The sequence below is a fragment of the Elaeis guineensis genome, chromosome 9 (genome assembly GCF_000442705.2).
Source record: "Elaeis guineensis isolate ETL-2024a chromosome 9, EG11, whole genome shotgun sequence".
Classification (NCBI taxonomy): Eukaryota; Viridiplantae; Streptophyta; class Magnoliopsida; order Arecales; family Arecaceae; genus Elaeis; species Elaeis guineensis.
Genome location: NC_026001.2, coordinates 15,293,442 through 15,312,888, shown reverse-complemented (window position 1 = coordinate 15,312,888; position 19,447 = coordinate 15,293,442). Strand labels below are relative to the sequence as shown.

General features: G+C 35.0%; 2 protein-coding genes across 3 annotated transcripts; both read right to left on the bottom strand.

Moving 5' to 3' along the window:
* Positions 1-1,223: 1,223 nt before the first annotated feature.
* LOC105051449 (gamma-secretase subunit APH1-like) lies at positions 1,224-8,611 on the bottom strand. Its single transcript, XM_010931903.3, has 6 exons — positions 8,359-8,611; positions 7,738-7,893; positions 7,509-7,594; positions 4,526-4,651; positions 3,313-3,440; positions 1,224-1,584 (listed from the first exon to the last, which is right to left on the bottom strand). The coding sequence occupies exons 1-6, from the start codon at positions 8,469-8,471 to the stop codon at positions 1,444-1,446; spliced, it is 750 nt and encodes a 249-aa protein (XP_010930205.1). The 5' UTR covers positions 8,472-8,611; the 3' UTR covers positions 1,224-1,443.
* Positions 8,612-11,108: 2,497 nt separating this feature from the next.
* Positions 11,109-18,346, bottom strand: LOC105051450 (endonuclease III homolog 1, chloroplastic). Of its 2 annotated transcripts, none has more exons than XM_019852699.2 (11): positions 18,146-18,345; positions 17,308-17,420; positions 16,942-17,005; positions 15,856-15,927; positions 15,513-15,631; positions 14,212-14,278; positions 13,978-14,069; positions 12,950-13,087; positions 12,771-12,875; positions 12,539-12,622; positions 11,109-11,370 (listed from the first exon to the last, which is right to left on the bottom strand). In XM_019852699.2, the coding sequence occupies exons 1-11, from the start codon at positions 18,285-18,287 to the stop codon at positions 11,227-11,229; spliced, it is 1,140 nt and encodes a 379-aa protein (XP_019708258.1). In that variant the 5' UTR covers positions 18,288-18,345; the 3' UTR covers positions 11,109-11,226. The 2 variants fall into 2 exon arrangements, 1 of the variants encoding a protein (XP_019708258.1); XR_003801800.2 differs by having other exon boundaries at positions 11,339-11,370; positions 12,738-12,875; positions 18,146-18,346.
* Between the last annotated feature and the right edge of the window lie 1,101 nt (positions 18,347-19,447).

The window sequence follows — 19,447 nt, the reverse complement described above, 5'->3', positions numbered from 1 at the left end:
TATTCATAAAGAGTAGAATACAAATCTAAAAGAATTAAGGAATTAATATGCAAATCAAGGAAAATGCAATTATTAACTCTGCCTGTGTGACACTCTTCAACCACGATAAATTGGTTCCATCCGACAAAGGTTTTACCTCGTATCTCAATTACCAAAATCACCTTTCATTCAAGTTCTACGGCTAGGTCACCACCTTTGTTGGAAAAATAAACCAAGCAGCACAATGAAGCCGGTTGCACTACTGTAGACAAACAGCAATAATGAACCAATTTTAGTAGATGTAGATGCCTACAGGCTTGTGTACTAAATATTTTAACATACAACAGAACAAAGAAATCAGTTCACCATATTACTCAGTTCCTTGGGTTTTAGTACTATCCTAAATATCTAGGATAAATGAGACATCAACTAACTCTTCAGTTCACCATGCTTGATACAAGCAGGATATCATTTTCCCAGCGTAGCCTGACACCCAGGGAATGAGATAACGGCATCTTCATGTCATGGGCTTAGAAGGTTTAAAAGGACAGGCAAAGATGTATCTTTATCATCAAATGGATGTATGTCATGAATTCCAACATGTTTCCAAGAAATAAAACTAATTTCTACATACATAATCAGCTTGGACGGTTCTGCATGTACACCCTTGCAAGTTTCGTACAGATTGATGCTGTCGAGCTTGACATTCTATCTTGTTATTGATCTTCTACTAAGCTTTTGTTTTCTTGATATTCTTTTGGCTATTCAAAGGAAAATCTAGTTCCAAGGTTGAGCATAACATTATATTTTAGATTGTGATGCTTTGACACAAATCTGGAGTCTGGCTTCAGGCACTCAATTGTATCAGGTCATTCACAGGCATTAGTTTCATTCTCCACTAATGGGTGCAGCAGAAAGAGCTCTGTTGCATTTGCGCTAGATGTTCATAACTGCGATCTCAAAAGAAGTACCATAAATTTTATATTTCGTCACAACTTTGGTTTGTGATATATGATATTTATGGTTCTTAGGAATCTACATGTAACATTGTATTTTGCTATGTGTAATACACTCATTTGTCAGCTATGAAATAGGCATGCTGTAGAAGAAGGCATAGACTAAATAACGCAACGTGGCTTGCGTTTCCGTCAAGCTATTTTGAGCATAAAAGAGAATGCAGAAAGAAAGGAGAGCGACAAGCTTTTCTCCATATCAAGTGAAAGTGTGCAATAATTGAGATCACATTTCAGGGAAAAAGGGAGGCATCTACCTTCAATCATCCATATTCCATGCTATCATGTTGCTACATTTCCTTTTAGGGATGTAAAAATGTCACATTCAATCATTACTATCCTCCTACTTCACTTAAAAAGAGGAGAGTGTAATTTCTTTGCCCATGAGATGACACACTACAAAAATATTTCAAAAATAAAGCAGACATGCAACATAAGACTCAGATGGCTGTTAATTGTTTGTCTGAATGTTTCGGTGTTCAGTTAGTCTTCTCCAAACCATCTGCCAGCAATAGTGCAATGTTACAGCTGCCATGAAGCATAGCAGAGGTACACCCACAACGCAGCCCCCAGGTGCAAGGTTAATCAGTGTCTGAAATCGAAGTTGAAGTTAATGAAAAACAAGTAAAACAATGAAGAAAGAAGGAAAAGGTACACCAACAGTGCAGCCCTGAGGTGCAAGATTAAACAGTGTCTGTAATGGAAAGTAATAAAAATCAAGTAAAAGAAATGAAGAAAAAGGAGGATATAAGACAATACAATAATTTTGCCACAAAATAAAGACAAGGGGGATTAAAAAAATGCCATGATAAACAAATAGCAGACCATATCAGTATCCAACAAACAAGAGAACAAGAACAATCCGAGTAATCAACAAGAGCTACACCATAAAATGCGGTCATAAACTCAATGATCTTTGACCAGGAACAACCAACATTACATCATGCATTCCCATCAGAACAGATAAATGATGAAAATAATTAAGCTATTATGCAAGCCAGATGTGCCTTTCATTAGACAAAACATATATGGAATCTGCAACTGAGTAATTCGGTGTTATTCATGTAAGAAAACAACCAAGCAGATAATAAATAAACAGCACATACACATTATATAACTTATCCTCATGAGCGTTTTCTGGTTCCAGGTAATGTTTGAATACAGGAACCACCCAGACAAAATGTTTATGCATTATATGAACACTAACTGAGAGGACATATGCTGCAAATTTTTTATAAAGTTAGATCAAAACAATGAATTTTCAAACCTCTGCATAATTTGATGTTATCTTATTTTCTCCCCCTTGTTTGGAGCAATACCCAGGATGTGAACCTTCGACTTCTAAAGGGCAAGCCTTTAGGGGTAAGGTGCCAACCTACCATGCTAACATTTGCTGACAATTTGATGTTATAAACTTAAGCTTGATCTCACAACTTTAAGACTTCATATGTTCTGACCAGCTGAGATATGTGCCTAATGTTGAACATGATCATAACACCATTCACTTTGTTGATGTTACCGGTGTTCCTGACTGATGTTCCCGATATACATGGAAATAGTGCATGCTATGCATGCTAGCAGTGATTAGTTGCGTATCAGGCATATTGTCAAGGGTATATTAAGCAAAAGCAAGGAGTTAAAATCAACAGATTTCATAGAAATCAGTACAGTTTGCTACACCTGCACTGTTATGAAGCAGTTCAATGGATAAGCCATACAGTCTAAGCCTCCTAGGGTTTGAAGTGTGCTGTATTATGTACCACATAAACAAGCATTATTTGTTGCAAGCATGCGGTATTGTCCAGCATAAAAATTGTTATATCGGCTTCTTACCTGGTATGAACAATTAATCTCTCCTTTCGAAAAATTTTTAGGAGTCTGAGCAAGATCCTGTTTATTCTCTTAAGACATTACAGCAATAAAAATGAATTAAGAAGCATGTCAATCGGAACTTTATCTATTTTGCATTTCATTACAAGAGGAGCCTTTCTCAGCTGCACGCTGAAAACATCTCCAACAATGAAATTTAACCCCTTATTTGTACTCTACAGGTTTTTTTTTATCTTTTTTTAAAGTTGTGTTCATCCCACAACTTCAAGGATATGGATGTTTCAACAAATGCAATATGCCAGACATGAAAAGGAACAAAATATATTCTCGTTTCATATGCTATTTCAATAAAATGAATGGACAGCTGCTTAAGTTAACATCAAATTCATAGCTGATTGGGCAAACCTTGTGTCTTCTGGGATTTCAGAGACTCTATTGAACCAAAAACAATGAGTTCACATACATGTAATATGTAAGGTTAGACGCTCACCATTATAGCAGCAATGCTGTGAACAACTGGAACAACAGCTTGGTCACTTTTCCTCCCTTCAGCATACCCGTTGAAAGCAATGACCATCGAAAAAGTATGAATAATCACAAATCCAAGTGACATAATGGCTGTGACACAGAAGGAAATTAGTCAATGCAAAAGCAATATGATCTCAAGAAGATGTGTATTGAATTTGGAGGCATCTGCAGCAGCAGTGGAGCACCACAGTCAATTATTTAACAACAATGATACCAATAGCCCAAACTAGTCTCAATAGTATCATGGATTCAAGTTATAATCTAGGATCAGTATCTTAATTTTATTTTGGTAAGGGTGCTGACCATGCAACAGTTGTGCTACTTTGTTTTTAATTTTTTTTCCTTTCTTTTTTTTCTAAGAACTAGGAGAGGCAGAAGTCTGGGTTGAAGTCACAGTGAGGGCAGTATTCAGTATCCAGCACCCATTAACTTTACCAACTCAACTAGTTCACACTCTCTAAGTGTCATGCTACTTGTCTGCATCCAAGGAGGAGGGGAATGGGATTTTTAAGGATTTTGATGCAGTTGCTAAAATTGTCTTTTTTGAATTTCAATTTAACCTCCATTTTCTTTCTCTCTTCTTCCTTCCCTAAACCACATCTTCGTTAAACATCTCAGAAGTTTGCTAGAATTTGAATAAATTAATGCACCATAAGCACAACACAAGCTAGACTAGAAATCTCATCAACCTTCAGTCAGGAAAAAGCCTCATTATCTAGAGCTGCAAAGCAGTGACACATGAAGTGCTAGCTTGTTTGTTTGATTGCAGCATGTGGAAACTCTTTTATCTGTGTGTATTGATGCAGGGTGCAATAACATAACTTTTTGCGCTTCATTTAACAGCTCTTCCATAGAAGGACGCACAAGCATGGACGCTTTTGTGTGTATGTTCTGATTGTGAGAGAGAGAGAGAGAGAGAGAGAGAGAGAGAGAGAGTTAAAAATTGTCTATCAAAATTTCCTACCAGGATCAGTGTAGCATATATGTTAAAATGCTACTTATTTTTCTTATTGCTACAAGTCCGTCTCAAATGAATATTGATGTGCTTAGCCTTAAAATTACTATAATAAGAGACTATTTAAGATCAAGCTATACAAATCTCTTTCTCATCAGCAAACAACTTTCAAGTTGAAATAAAAATTAGAAACAAAAACTCAGGAAGACCAATGACTTACCAGAAACAAGGAAAAATGGTATGTGTGAGCACCTATCAACATAAAATGTTGCTGGACCAAATGCAGGAGTCAAGAGACTAAGACAGAAAAAGACAGCATGAGCCAAGCCATGACCCAAACCACCAGCTGCATGACATGAGTGACATTGAAAGAATTCATCAAGCATGAAATTAAAGTTGCACTTAAAGCAGGAAGCATACTTAATATAACAACAAATATATCAAAATCTTCAGATGCACATATATTTCCCTTAGAATCATAGAGGAATATTTCATGGCAATAACTGAGCACTAAAGAGATACATTTTAGAATCAAGACAACATTCACACTATCTTACAATTTTCATATCACTAGAAACTTATATGGACACATTTATTTTGGATCTTTTATCTGCAACACTGCAAAGGTTTGTTATAATGATATTACAACCACTTATCTCTATGTGTAGTTGATTCTTGACATGCCTTCATGTTATGAAAATGAAAAACATGCCATTGAAAATTTCAGATCTGAATTGTAAGATCAAGTGAAAATATCAGATCCATTGCATCCATTCATCATCATCCAACAACAGTTCTTATGTCTTGAGAGATAACTTATTGTTCTATTTAAGGCATGGCAATTCTGCTCATCTCAACATTGTTTTGCATGAGTTGATTGTTGAGAAACAATTATCTTTACTCTCATTACTCATCTGCAAGTTACTTCAAGATTGTACTTGATGGTGCTTCCGAATCCATCTTTAGCTGATGTGTTCTTGGTATTGGATGTTTTTATTCCATAAACTCTCATGCCAATTTAGAAAAGCATACAAAACTGGCTAAAGAATGAATCATGAAGTGCATTCTTAAATCTGTATTCCTGCAAGCTTGGAGGCCTCTAAAACAGCTACTTGCACAATCTCCTCTTTTGAGCTTATCCTTTCTACTTAATTAAAAATTTTATTAGATGTAGAGAGTTTCTTGAACTAAGGTTTGAATACTTGGGCTCTTGTGTCAGTTTTGACCAAGCCAAGTTAGTTCTGATATTGATAGATTTGGCAATTTCAATAATTTTGGTTAAAGCCTTAGAGTTTGGGCTCGAAAAAATTAAAAATCAGAAAAGGCAATATTTTAAGAGATCATGATGTGCATACTGCTATAGTTTTAATGGTACATAGTAGTTAAAGTTATGAACAAAACAAAAAGAAATAGGAAAAGAGAAAGTAAAAAAAGCTATAGAATTATATTGTTAACCAATTTTAAAAATAACAAATTTTATTTGATAAGAATTGAAAATACCAAATATATACATTTATCTCAAAGTACAAAAGCTTTATACCTTTTACACTAATGCATATTCTATTCTTTATGTTTTGGTTATCTTGTGATATTTCACGAAATATATGCGAGGACTACTACATCTTAGTTTGATTAAGTTTAAAGCACTAATACATCAAAATGTTTAAGAAAGAAGTCCCCATTGGGTTTCCATAACAAACACTCACCTGCTTTAAGTAAACTGCGATCTAAAAAAATTTAAGTTTAACCATGCGGATATGCTTGTGAAATGCTTGTCCTATGACCCGCCGGCAACCACAACTTAAAAAAGTTAGCAGTCAATCTAAAAAGAGATTTTTGGTTTATGCATGTCAATTTCAGATGACATTGATTGGTTTTGATTGGAACTATTGGCAACTGGCTAAAACTAGACCAGAAGTTGCCAGTTGCTAGTGAAACTAGCTGAAATCTCCAAAACTATTGAAACTTAAGCAATGTTTGGCTGGACCAAAATTACAAACCTTGCCTTGATGTATGAATATCTCTAACTCCACCAGCTTTGCAATTATTGGTACTTCAATCATCTTTGTAGGTACCTCTGTCTAGAACTTACAATTTTACATCAGGTCATGGAAGGCTCTTTCTCCTTTTTTCCCTCTATTAGCATACTGGGGCAAAAAATCTTCATGAAGCCCAGTGAAAACATCTTTTGAGTTTGAATTAATTGATTAACAGTGTTAGAGTGTCCCGCCTTTACCATGAAAATTTCTAAGTTACATCATTTTTAGGTTCAAATTATCATAACAGCAACGTGCTTATTAAAATCAAGCACATTTAGGACTTTTCCATTGAAAAGATCCATCCTGAACATTTTTAGCACTGGTTGAGGTGTTAAATCAATTCAAATCATTAATTAGTGGTCAAAGTCAGCATATATCTATACAACACTTGAATGATACAGACCATGCCTATTTTTTAATGCACGGGAATTGGGCATGGTCTACATTAGATTAATGAATGAAATGGAATACCATAGGTAGCCCACGCCTGTGTGACGGCGAAAATAGGCAAGTATGTGCATCTGTTTGTGCGTAAGCTATTTGAATTGGAATTGCAAGCTTACATGTCAAGAGGAAGAGCCTTATATTTATGTACTCCTTTCATCCTTCTCGAAGACACATGTCCTAGAAGGTGGTGATCATGAGACATTTTTTTTTCTTATCAAATTCATAATGGAACAATTTCCTGTTGAAGTGATGAGACTTTTTTTACCATATCCTTTCATCATCATCATAACAGCATTTGCCCTCAAAAAGCATAAAAAATGACCAACAGGTTATCAACATCCTCAGATAGACAATCTACCTTCAAAAGATATAAGTTTCACTTATTCTAATAGTTTGGCTATCATAACAGTCATTCTTGCAGACCCGCAGAACCAGTAATCTGAAACAAAGCATTATTTCTATGGTCCAACAAATTAATCATCCCACTCATATAACACACTTGCATGGCCTATGTGCCATTTGCCCTGATAAGACTAGAATATTCTTCCATATTATTGATTTTTTTTTTTTTTTGTAAGAAATTTTATGAGCAGCTTCATTAAATTACTCTTACTCAATTGTATTTGTAAATTATTCTTTATAATTTTACATGCTGTCATTTTAAGAGCTGATTGATTGCTAAGAAAAATGCAAAACAGAAATTTTTTAAAAGCTTACCCAAGGCAATTAGCATCTTATCTGTCAAATAAAGGCGAGGTTTAGACACTCTGTCAGCAAAAGCATCCAACATGTCTTCCAGCCTCCTGCAAAGTTCATTAATGTGCACATTAAGGAATCTTTTAATAGCATACAGTCCAAGTTTCCTCATAAAATGATTCTATGTAAAAGTGAGAAGCTCTTAATTTCAACAAAGACAAATAAGTGAGAATTCGACAATTCAACCTACTTGTAAAGCTTCCAGAATACAAGACGGACACCTTCTTGAAAACCAACAGATGTGAGGATAAGGAGCACATAAGGCCACCACACTGCAGACTTCACAGGAAGAAAGCCTCTCCATGCCGCAGAAAGGACTATCAAACTCACAAGCCAAAACAGTGTGCTGCATTTATCCAACCATTAGCACGCAGCACAAAAATCGTATCAAAATGCAAAATTTTCATGTTTCCACCCATGTTCATCAATCCATTAGCTCAGAGTATAAAGACCACATCAAAATACAAACTTTTGGCGCTCCCATTCATTAATTCATCCAGTCACTCCGATAGAAAATCACCAAAATCATATCAAGATGCAATTTTTTTCGCGTTTCTATCCCTTAATTCATCACAACATTCGAGACAAGCAAACAATAGAAGGAAAACCACAGATTTTAAGGTATTTCAAGAAAGACCGCTGGATCAGCTAAGAATTACTCAGAAAGATGGCTAATTATTTGCAAAAATGACCTAGTTTCACATCCGACCGCATAGAAGACTTGTCTTTGGATCGATTTAAGAAGGGGAAAAGCCGAGAAAATGGAGGAAACCAGGGGGGAAGGAAGAGGAGTAGGAGGAGGGGAACAGACCTGGAGAGGAGGGTAAGGATGAGGAAGGGCTTCTTGGCGATGACGGAGACGAAGAGGGAGAAAGCGGGGCCAAGGGCAATGAGGACGTAGCCGAGCCCCGCGGCTGCCGTCATCTCTCTGAGCTTTGCTTCCCTCCCCTCCTCTTGGTCTCGGAATAAGAATTGGGGAAAGCTTGCTGCTTTCTTTGATCGTTATTGGAGCTCTAAGCCACCCTATTACAATTTTATTATTCTATTCTGTTGTAGCTGCTGGAACCTGGAAGAGAGAGGCCAAGAAAAATTTGGATGTTGGATACTCGAGAATTTTGTCCAAGGTGGCCTATTAAATATCTATTTCTTTTGGATCCAAAATTAATAATAAAATATATATATTAAAAATTTATAATATTAATTATATTTATATTATTAAAAATATTTAAAAACATTATTAAAAATATCTATATATATTAATATTATATATATATATATATATATATATATATATATATATATATATATCAAAATAGAAATGTTGTATTAGCGGTGCCTCCGTCCGTCATGAGCATCAACCGTGTCTGCCATGAGAAAAAAAAAAAAAACAAACAAACACCCCCGGGTCGTGTGTGTGAGTAGAAGGAGAAGTGGGTTGAGACGGTCCAGTGAGCAATGGGGCTGCATGCAACGGGCCTCCTTAGCTGTTTCACTGCAAGGCACTAAGCACCTCATCCCTAATTATTGCATGGACTAGATTAGATCCAAATGGATCAAGGTAAATCTCGAAGCATATATGCACGGAGGATAACGTGCAATGAGGGATTTGTGAAATACAAGCGATAGCGTGGCATTATTCATGTTTTTCTTAGTGCTTCCCCAATTTTTTCCAATTCAAGAGTCTAAATCGGGTCCGAGGCTGGAAGCAGCCCAACTGGGAAGTTTAGACGATGGCTTGAATTTTGTGTTGGTTCTTATACGCAAGAGTCTAAGATATAAATATATTATTAATTAATTTAAAAATAAGATGAATTCATCTTCATAATTTATTGAAAAATTCATATATTGATATATTTTTTTTTCTATTCCGTGCAAACAGACAACATTGTCAGCACTGCTATTAGGAGAGTTAGAGATATAGTAGGAGAGGATTAAGAGAGAAGGAGAGATAAAAGAGTTTAAAAAATAATTAAAGATAAAAATGATAAAAAATAATGAGTTTAGGAAGGTGCTTCGTGGAATCAGGACCGTCGGATTTTCATAAAATTTATCCAATATCTTATGATGCATGCTATACGCAAAATATTATTTTTTAATTATTTTAAAATATATATAATTTATATATAGTAAAATAAATAAATAATAAAAAAATCTCATTCCATGCATCACATGGGATTATGAGTTAGTCTTTCATTATATTAATATATATTAAAAGATATGATAAAATTTTTTAATTAAAAACCATCTCATTGATCATGATTCCTGCATACATTGGAGTCAACAAGCCATGAATTCCCTTCTCACCTCTAATAAAAGTTGGGGGAAGATTCCCTCTTCCTTATATTTCATCAAAAAAAAAAAAAAGCTATGGCTTCTCTCAGATGCTTCTCCAGGCAAAAGAAAAAAATACATACATATATAGCCTTGCTGCTCTTAAAAAAAAATAAAAATAAAAAAAATACATTAAACACATACAATACTACATATATTTGTATTGGCATTGTTGCCGCAGCGATACTATGTTTCCAACTTTCAAAGTTCAACACATCCAAAAAAATTCATTCATCTACTTGCTTGCATTAGCCATTTCGAGTTTGGTTGACTTGATCAATTGTAGGAGTGAAACTAGTATGAATATTATCCGTCTGAATCTATTTTCGTATCTGTATTCATAAAAAAAAAATGAATATAGATAAACAACTATCGGATCCGTATCCAAATATCCGAATCTATATATAATTTTATATAATTTTATATATCACTTATTAATTTTTTAAAAAATATAATATATAAATATATTATTAATTTAATTTATCATATATTTAATAATATCTTTCATTCTGTAGTTATAAAATTTAATAATTTAAATTATATCTAAAATTATATTCATATTTTCAGTATCCGAATTATATCCATATCTGTTTAAAATAAATATTAATATAAATTTTTTTATCTAAATAATATCTATATCTATATTTATATTTATTAAATAAAATAAATATAAATATAAATATATTAATATTTATTCAATATCCCATCCGATCCGCTTCCAACCCTATCTCTTCGCGTCAAATTCCAGAAAATGAGGACACTCTTGTTGAAATGGACCCTGCAGCCGATTTGATTGAAAAGAAGTTAATTTAAACTTTTTCTAAAAAAAACTTTCTGACTTGAAGTTTATTTACAAAACGCAGAAGGGCAAAAGCTGAGGAAGAATTAATAGGATAGATAAATGGTTAATTTTAGGCATACATCAAATCTTTTAAGAAAACATCAAAGATAAGGGCGGGTTCAGATTTGATAAAATTTTGCACCATGACTGGATCGAGCTAATATGGAGATCATCAGACCAAATGGATCAAGCGTCCACTTCAATTGAATTTCAAACGTTGGATTTGATTTTCCAACTTGGACAATATCCAATGGATCAATTTTCTGGAGTCATATTGCAGAAGACCAAACCTCTACATATAGTGATGAACAAGATTCTTTAAGGCTGCTAGACTTTATCAGCTGTTACCTTTCCGAAGCAAACATTACAGAGTTCTGCACTAGAGGAAATGGAGCAATAATCAATTCCCATTTCATTTCATTTCATCTTGATTGCATTTACAATGCCCCTTTGTAGGTGTTTACAATATAGTCCATAAGGGATACTGACGCATAATCTATTACAAAATTAAGATCTTTTAATTGGGCTTGATTTCTTAGCTTTTGAACTGGGGCTTCTTGTCTCCATGAAAGCAGATGGGCATAGTTTGTTTATACCGCAGATTCCACACTGAGGTCTGAGAGGAGTGCAAATAGTTTGCCCAAATCCAACCTGAATGAACATGATATGTGAATCCACTCATTAACAATCCAAATCTGAAGGAAAATTGGAGAGCATTATGCTTCTTTTGCCTGCATACTGAAAGCTTAAGTGTCTGCTTCACATTTCACATCAGAAAAGACACTACAACACTGCTACATCTGATACAGATTTAAGATTGATCCTCAGCTGCAAAGCATGTGATTTAAGTTTTTCTTTTTTTCTTTTTTCTTTTTTTTTGTGTGTGTGTGTGTGTCAGCATTGGAAAATGAAAATGGTTTGTACAACATGAGGATGAAGATACCAAAACTTCTTTCACTAGAAAAAAAATTGTACTGCAAAAGTCATCATAAAATGCATTCACCGGCCTCAGCCACTTTAGTTAGGAACCTTTGCTTTCCAGATATCAACAGACCATCTTAAAATGGTCGAGAACTAATGCAGTGCTACATATTCCTAGTAATATTTTGGAAATGCTACAAATTCCAGGCCATGATGCTTCCTAGACCCTAATGGGTGATCACAGGTGGGTTCTGCTCAAAATTTATGGGAAGGTCAGAACATTGGAAGCTGAAAGAGAATGTAGATGTTAGGTGCACACAAAAGAACAACACAGTGCAGCACACCATTTTCAAAAATGTTAGGTCAGCGTTCATGTACCAAACCTTCTTATATCTGTGATGACGACAAAGACCAATCTTACTCCCAGTGGGGAAAATTTTTAGAAAAGAATAGCAGGACCCACGACCACAGGCTTGCAGTGAAATGATTTTATTGGAGCATCCCTAACAACCTTCTTTTATATTCTTAGACTTTCTTTTGCTGTTCTTATAAGTACTGTGTACCAAGAATGTCCTTAAAGAAGCCAGTCTCTGTTTTCATAATTGTATTCTTACATGGGGTTGAAGCTAAGTTTGCTTATGCTCGCTCCTGTTGCTATAATACCTACATCAATTTACAACTGGTCTCCAGATTGATAGGAGTTCACTTTATGGAATTAAAGGTGGCATGCTTCCACTTTTCCTTAAAAGGAACAAGTCAAGAACCAAGTAAAACCAAAAAAGGCAACTGTATTTTCTATACATAAAATTTCCTTTCAAGTTCACATTAGGTTATAACACTGCAGAAAAAGAAAACATAGAAATAATGAACAAAATCAGTATACTGAAGTTTAGCATACCAGTAGCGGATTGATTGGAACCCATTCATCCTTCGGAAGCCATGTTTGCAAAGACACTCTTGTCTCTTCTGGAGTCAAAGTTTTCTAGTAAATGAAAAAAAAAAAAAAGAAAGAAAGAAAGAAAGGTTGTGTCATGTCTTGTCAGATAAAAGAGATCCAAGATAAGATGTTGAAATCAGCCAAACCAGAAGGCAAGCACCAGATGAAGAATATTTTATGTGCAGCAGAACACCTTTTTTGTTCCTGGTCGTGACACCCATCCAAGGCGATTACAAATACGATGCACATGAGTATCAACACAAATCCCTTGAACATTATTCCATCCGACATTCATAACCTATTTATTGAAATGAAATTGAAATCAGAGAAGAACATCGACTGTCATATTTGAAGATGAGAAGTGAGCTGTACCAGATGTGCCATTTTCGGACCTATGCCTGGAAGTGCTAGCAGTTCATCTAATGAGCTTGGGATGTCTCCACCATACTTTTCGAGACAAATTTCTGCAACTTTCTTCATGTAATGAGACTTTCTCAGGTAAAATCCAACCTAAAGCAGAGGAAATAATGATCATGCTTAACATATCATTAATAAGTGGAAGTAAGCCTGAAGCTCATAAATTATGATTGTGTGGCCAATATTCTGCAGTTTAAAACAGTGCCTGAAGAATCGTCACTAGCATCAAGCCAGTGAACATCATCAGGAGGTCTACACAGCCAAATCCACTTATCAAAATGAGTGAATTTCTTGGTGTTTTTTAAAATTTCATGGCTCTCATACTCAACTTGTTCTCTTTTCTTCCCGCTCCCCTGCCCCTTCATTTAACACATTCTCTTTCAATTACTTCACACATATTGTTGTCCTGAACATTTGACCATTGGTCAGAAAGATTCCATGACAACACAAGAAATGAAAAATGAAACCCGATGCGTTCCTAGTCAATTAGGGAACTACAAAACAGAACTTGCCATTAGAGTAACATGATTAGGGACGACAAAACAGAACTGTGATGGAACAACATGGTTGTATCTCCAATCTTTTATGTGCTTCTAAATATGCTTTTTACAAACTGGAAAACTGAAAGTAAGCATTATAAAGAAATGTGATATCCTAAAGCTATTGAGTAATTTATATTGGATCTATAATACGCATAAGCTATAGGGAGTACAAAAGAATGAATTGATTATATATAAAAGGGCAATTTAGACATGAAGTTGATTCTTGGGCATGGAGTCAAAGCCCTGATCTTTCATGTTATAATATAGTACACAATATAATAATTTGTGCATCAGTGGCTCAACAAGTTATAATTCTTTTAATAAGAACTGACAGCTTCAGCCATGCGGATGACAGTAATGAGAAAGGATAATTGTGTTGTTTAGCCTCGATCATGAAGCTACCGCATGCAAGAGCACTTAAATGATACACACAGGACATACTGGATAGATCAAACTAGCAATGCTTGCTTCATCAGTTTTAACAATGGCATCAGCATCAAGTAAGCCTTTCTCAGAGAGACGCTGCACGGCACCTGGTCTCCTAACAAAGTTTACAAAGTTAGCAAGAATCATATCTTTGTGGAAAAACTATATAAATACAAGGAATCGACATATTATGGTTGGGTCTAAAGGAAAGGAGCAAAGAAAAGAAATTGAACAGTTTCAAAAACTTGCCATGTGTAACTTCATCCTTAGTCTGGCTCGATAGAAGGGAAGAAACCAAAACTGCAAATCTTCTTTCCTGACAAGGAAATAACATGGCTTAGACAGCAAAAACTTAAAAGCATTATGTAAATCAGAATTAGTGGAAATACATGACTTCAAGACAGGACAATGATGTGATCGAATATATTATTGTGTTATCTTTCAAAGTTTATTTATTTCATAGTTGGTAATCAGATAATTATATCTCAGCATCTTCAAAGTTAAGGAGAATATAGGATGTCATGAAGTGAAACTCTCCATAAAGTCATAGGTTTCGCAAACATTTGGCCTCTGCTTTAGCATTCCATTTGATGTCTTTAAAGGTAAATTGTGCATCAAAGCAGGTTTATGGCACCTAAAACTTATGCGGTTTTCAAATTAATCATTTTGTCTGGTTAAAACTATTTAAATACAATAGCAGTTCTCCTTGTATCATCGATTCACAAGATGAAGGATGGATTTCTTGTTGATAGATTATGAGTAGGGCAACATCGCGTGGTTCTCCTTGTATCATCAATTCCCAAGATGAAGGATGGATGTCTTATTGATAGATCAAGAGCAGGGCAATATCGTAAAAAATGTTGATGGGCAGGGATTGTAAAGGTTGACATAAGACATTTCATGACTTAGGTTAAGACACATCAAAGTTTCATCACACAATAAAAATATTACTATATTTAACACCCAGAAAACAGTTCCTCACTTAATAATATCCTCAATAAGATGCCAAGCTGTAAATATAGTATGAAATCTGAATATTTGGGCTCACAAATTGAGTTCACTATCTCATTCTTTATAACTATTTAATAAAGCTGAGACATGTATTCGCTGTTCAAGTGCAATACAGCCATTATTTCCTTTATTGTAAAGAAATCCATGCCAAGGAATCCATGGAACTTTGAGAGACCAAAATGTTATGGGAAAATTTTCATCAATGCATACGGTTATATAATGCATAACTTGCATCTTTTAATTGATTCTATTTTGATAAGAGTCAGATGATTCCCCTTTTTTAGTTTAAAGAGTGTCAAAACAGATGCCTATATGAAAGTTAAAAAGTAATAAGGGAGAGGAAGAGAATAGGAAAATATAGAAAATAAATTAGGAACACAAAAAATTAGGCAAGATCAACAAATAAAAAATAGAAGAAAGGTTGAATTTTATTAAGTGTAAATTGCTAGTTTTTGCAAATGGATATGGTCATTTACGTACTTCTAACAATTAGTGTGTTTCCAATCCAAACATCCAGCTAATTGAGAGACCAAGAATACCTTTGGTGGTAGAAGAATACCCGCCTTTTCACATCCCTTAGAGTCTACTGGGGCCTGCTCAGAGCACCTCATTTTCTTAATCCCTTCAAGGACTTCTTCCCAATTTGTTGGTGGGTCCACTGCATTAAAACTAATTTCAGCTAAAACTGTCTTTCAGGTAAAAAATAGTGGTGAGTGATATGGTTATCTGCTTAAAGTCAGAGCTAAAGACTACATAAAAAATGAAGAAAGAAGAGCAAAAGATGAACAGCTCTCCCTTTTTTTTAGTACTGTAACATGATTCATTCCTCTGAAATAACTCCATGTTTTACCATTTCTTACTGTTTATGCTTTTTTCAAGTACCTTTTGGTACTATGGAAAGGTCTGTCCTCTTGTCCATACCAACTGGAAGAGCAGAGGCAAGCTTCACCTTACCTGCAGGATCATTTTTAATGGAAACAAGAAAATCCTTTTAAGATGAAAATAAAAGTGAAGCAAAGAAGAATTTCATACTTGCATTAGCATAAAAAATACATGCAAGCATGTAACATGCAATATCAGACATCATAACAGCAAGGATTTATGTGCACTAGCAACTGGTAAATGATAATACTTTTCATGAAAAAGGAATACCCCTTGCAGACATTGTTTTAGGACTAAACTAAGCATGTTTTAGCATGTATAATGTGCCACAATGGACCAAGTACAGGCTATTTGATAGTAAGCCAGTCTATTGCTACCAGTTTCATGGATCACAATAAAAGTGCATTGAAGAAAAATTTCAACCTCTGGCTTACTATTGTCAAAAAAAAAAAAAATCAGAGGAAAGTCATAATGATCAAGGCATAAGCAATTTGATTGATTGCAATTTGGCAGGTTGAGACAGAACTCTGAAGCCAAATCTTAAATTTTTCCTACATAACTGTTGATATATCTTTTTCACATACTGCTTATCCATCACACTGTATACAGGACTTTTGTATCACATTGCGTAAAGGACATCAGATATCACTTGACAAGAAGATTGAATGAATTGTCCCGGTTCTTATGACCATAATAATACTGTACGTTATCATTAAAGAATAACAAAAGAACCCAACCTATGATATGCTGGACCTCAAGTTTTCTTTACTAAAATATTATTCCCTTCCAGGTTACATCTAAAAAAAAAAAAAATCCCTTCCATGTTGATCACCAATTTCCTTAAAATTAAAATAGACATTCAAAATGTGCACAGCAGTATACTGCCTCCAAACAACTTCTTTTAGAGAGACAAAGAATTCCAAACAATTACATTTCCTGTATCGTCTATTGAGTAACTATAATCAGATATTCCAAACTTGACTAACTTAACCTAACTGAAAGATATAAAGTGTTCAAAATCCTATGTGCTAAAAATGTTCGTAGGTAGAAAATGTACTCCAATTTATATTGATAAGATGGTCTTACTTGAAGTTTTAGTTGCCTTGCCCTTATTATATACAAACTCTTCAATGTCAGGCAAGTGATCAATCTGCAAAATAATCCAATCATCACAACTAATTATCTCAGAACACTAACCCACAATAGGAAAGAATCAAACTTTGTGCATATACCCAAGCAGAAACAATAAAGAGAAAAATGGGGCAAGGAAAGTATTAGTTTCAACAAACAGATATATAGATAAAACTAACATCCTAACCGCAATAAAAAAAAATTACAAAATGCTAAAGCAAAACCAATCTTTACAAGTTCTAAAGCAAGAAAAAGAACATAACAATCTGAAAACCAGAAAGTCCCTTTATTTTGGAAAAGAAGAAAACATGAAATGCTCACTTTCTGATCACGAGCTTCTCCTTCTGGATTCTCCCCACTGATTTCGATCATCCTTTTGACCCTCTTTTTCCTCACATAACCATGAATCCCCGAACCAGCAATGCCATCAGAACCTTCAGAAGCTCGAAAAATAGCACTAAAAAAAATTATTTCTTTCACAAACACAATCATTACATGATACACAAAAACAAGAAAAAAGACAATTTTTTTCCACAAATTCAACAGAAAGAAAGAAGATACATTTATTACCTCTAAAGTTTGAGATTAACACTATTCTTTCCCAAAATGTAAGGGAAATTAATTTATCAGATTTAGAACACCAGAATTTGAATTCTAGAAGCGAACCTTACCCAAAATGAAAGCAAAAAGAACAGGCAAAAACAAGATTCTGAGGCGTATCAAAATGGGCGAAAGCCTTGCATCTCCAATCCAGCAGCGACATCAGAAGTTTCAGAACCTCGATAAAAGCAGTGACGGAAAAAAAAAAAAAAATTCCTTCTTTCTAAAACGCAATCACAACTCCATACACAATAGCCGGGAAAATATATTTTTCCAAAAATTTCGAGAACTGAATTCAAAAGAACATAAAATGGATCCAAAAGAATACTTATTTATGACTCTACATACTAAAAATTTGAGTTTCTCTGAAGAAAAAAAAGCTAAAGTCTGTGCTTTAACACCATTCATACCCAAAATGAAAGAGATATTAATCTATTTGCCCTAGAATACTGGAATTTGGATTTTAAACACGATTCTTACCCAAAACGAAAGAAAGAAAAGAGAGAAAAAAAATAACAAGATTCTCAAGGGGATCGAAAGGTGGGAAGAAGCCCGGTACCTGGATTCAGCTCTGAGTTAGGGTTTTGGACCTCTGATGGAAGAGATCGAGAGGAGATCCTAGTCCGAGGCATCCTCAGGTTTTTCGCGGGAGAAGAGAGCGAAAGAAGAGGGACCCTAAAGACGGAGAGTGAGAGGGGCATTTGGATTCGGAGGGAAGATAAGGGTACTAGGAAGCAAAAAGGAGGGATTTTTTTGTTTGTTTCCTTTCTTTATTTCCTTCATTAGTATTTTGGTTGCTTCCCTCTTGATCTTCCACATGTTACCGACACGTGGAGGTTGGGTTCGTATTTCATAAATTTTGACCCGATCCAGCTCAGCTCAACCCAGTCCATACACTATTTTGGATCATCCTATTAGCTACCCGACCCGAATTGACGCGAAAGTATTCCAAGGGATTTTTTTTTTTTCCTGCTGTTAAGAGAAAAAAATGCTCAAATTAATCTCAATACATTAGAAAAAGCTAACTGCTGAAGTCAATTTGTTGGATTCTAGATAAATATTAGCTCATCAAGTTTTAACCATATCAGCAAATAATTTTATAATAATCAAAATTTATTTTAATTTCAAAATAAAAATAAAATTTTTTTCATGAAATATTATTAATGAACAAATATTGACTTGGATCTAATCGGACCTAAATATTTTGGGTTGAATCTAGCCCATATTACCGGAATCTCAATGATCTATTGGATCTAAAATATTTTTCATAGCCTCGATCCAAAACAACGCATTTATCGGGTCCAATATCTGGGTGAAGACAAAACTTGATCCTGGAAGCCAAACCAAGATACATAGAGAGAATGAAAGAAACTGTATCAGGACCAAGAAAAGTGAGCAGTGAAATATGATACAGATTAAGATGTACAACAACAAACTATAGAATAACCTGAAGAGGGCTTTATAAAAGAGGAACCAGACGGTGGAAGTATAAATCATGACAGAAGAAAGCACTTGTTGCAGGATAGACATCGGAGGCATCAAGCTCAAAAATTTCATACCGGATATATTCAAGAGAGCCTACTGCTTATTAGTATGAGTTCTCCCTCTCCTACGTGAGGCATTTTTTACGGGGCAAAACCGTGAGAGACGGGTGATACCGGGTCAGAGGTCCGGGCCCCGCTCCAAAACGGACAATACCTCACGATTGGATGGAGGAGATGATTCTGTACTATGGACAGTAGTCCTCAACAGATGGCGCCATCTGTGGGAACCCATCCTCTACCTGCAGCCGTACGCTCCCTTGCTGGGGGGCTGTTGCGGGTGGGCATCGGAGGCATCAAGCCCGAAGTCCCATATCGGA

Coding starts and splice junctions, on each gene's coding strand:
- LOC105051450 (XM_019852699.2), bottom strand. CDS start 18,287: ATGCCCCTCTCACTCTCCGTCTTTAGGGTCCCTCTTCTTTCGCTCTCT. Junction 14,279..15,512: donor GTATTCTTCTACCACCAAAG/GTATTCTTGGTC, acceptor TTTCCTTGTCAG/GAAAGAAGATTTGCAGTTTT. Junction 11,371..12,538: donor TTCCAATCAATCCGCTACTG/GTATGCTAAACT, acceptor ATGTTCATTCAG/GTTGGATTTGGGCAAACTAT.
- LOC105051449 (XM_010931903.3), bottom strand. CDS start 8,471: ATGACGGCAGCCGCGGGGCTCGGCTACGTCCTCATTGCCCTTGGCCCC. Junction 7,894..8,358: donor ATCCTTACCCTCCTCTCCAG/GTCTGTTCCCCT, acceptor GGATAAATGCAG/CACACTGTTTTGGCTTGTGA. Junction 7,595..7,737: donor GTATTCTGGAAGCTTTACAA/GTAGGTTGAATT, acceptor TGAACTTTGCAG/GAGGCTGGAAGACATGTTGG.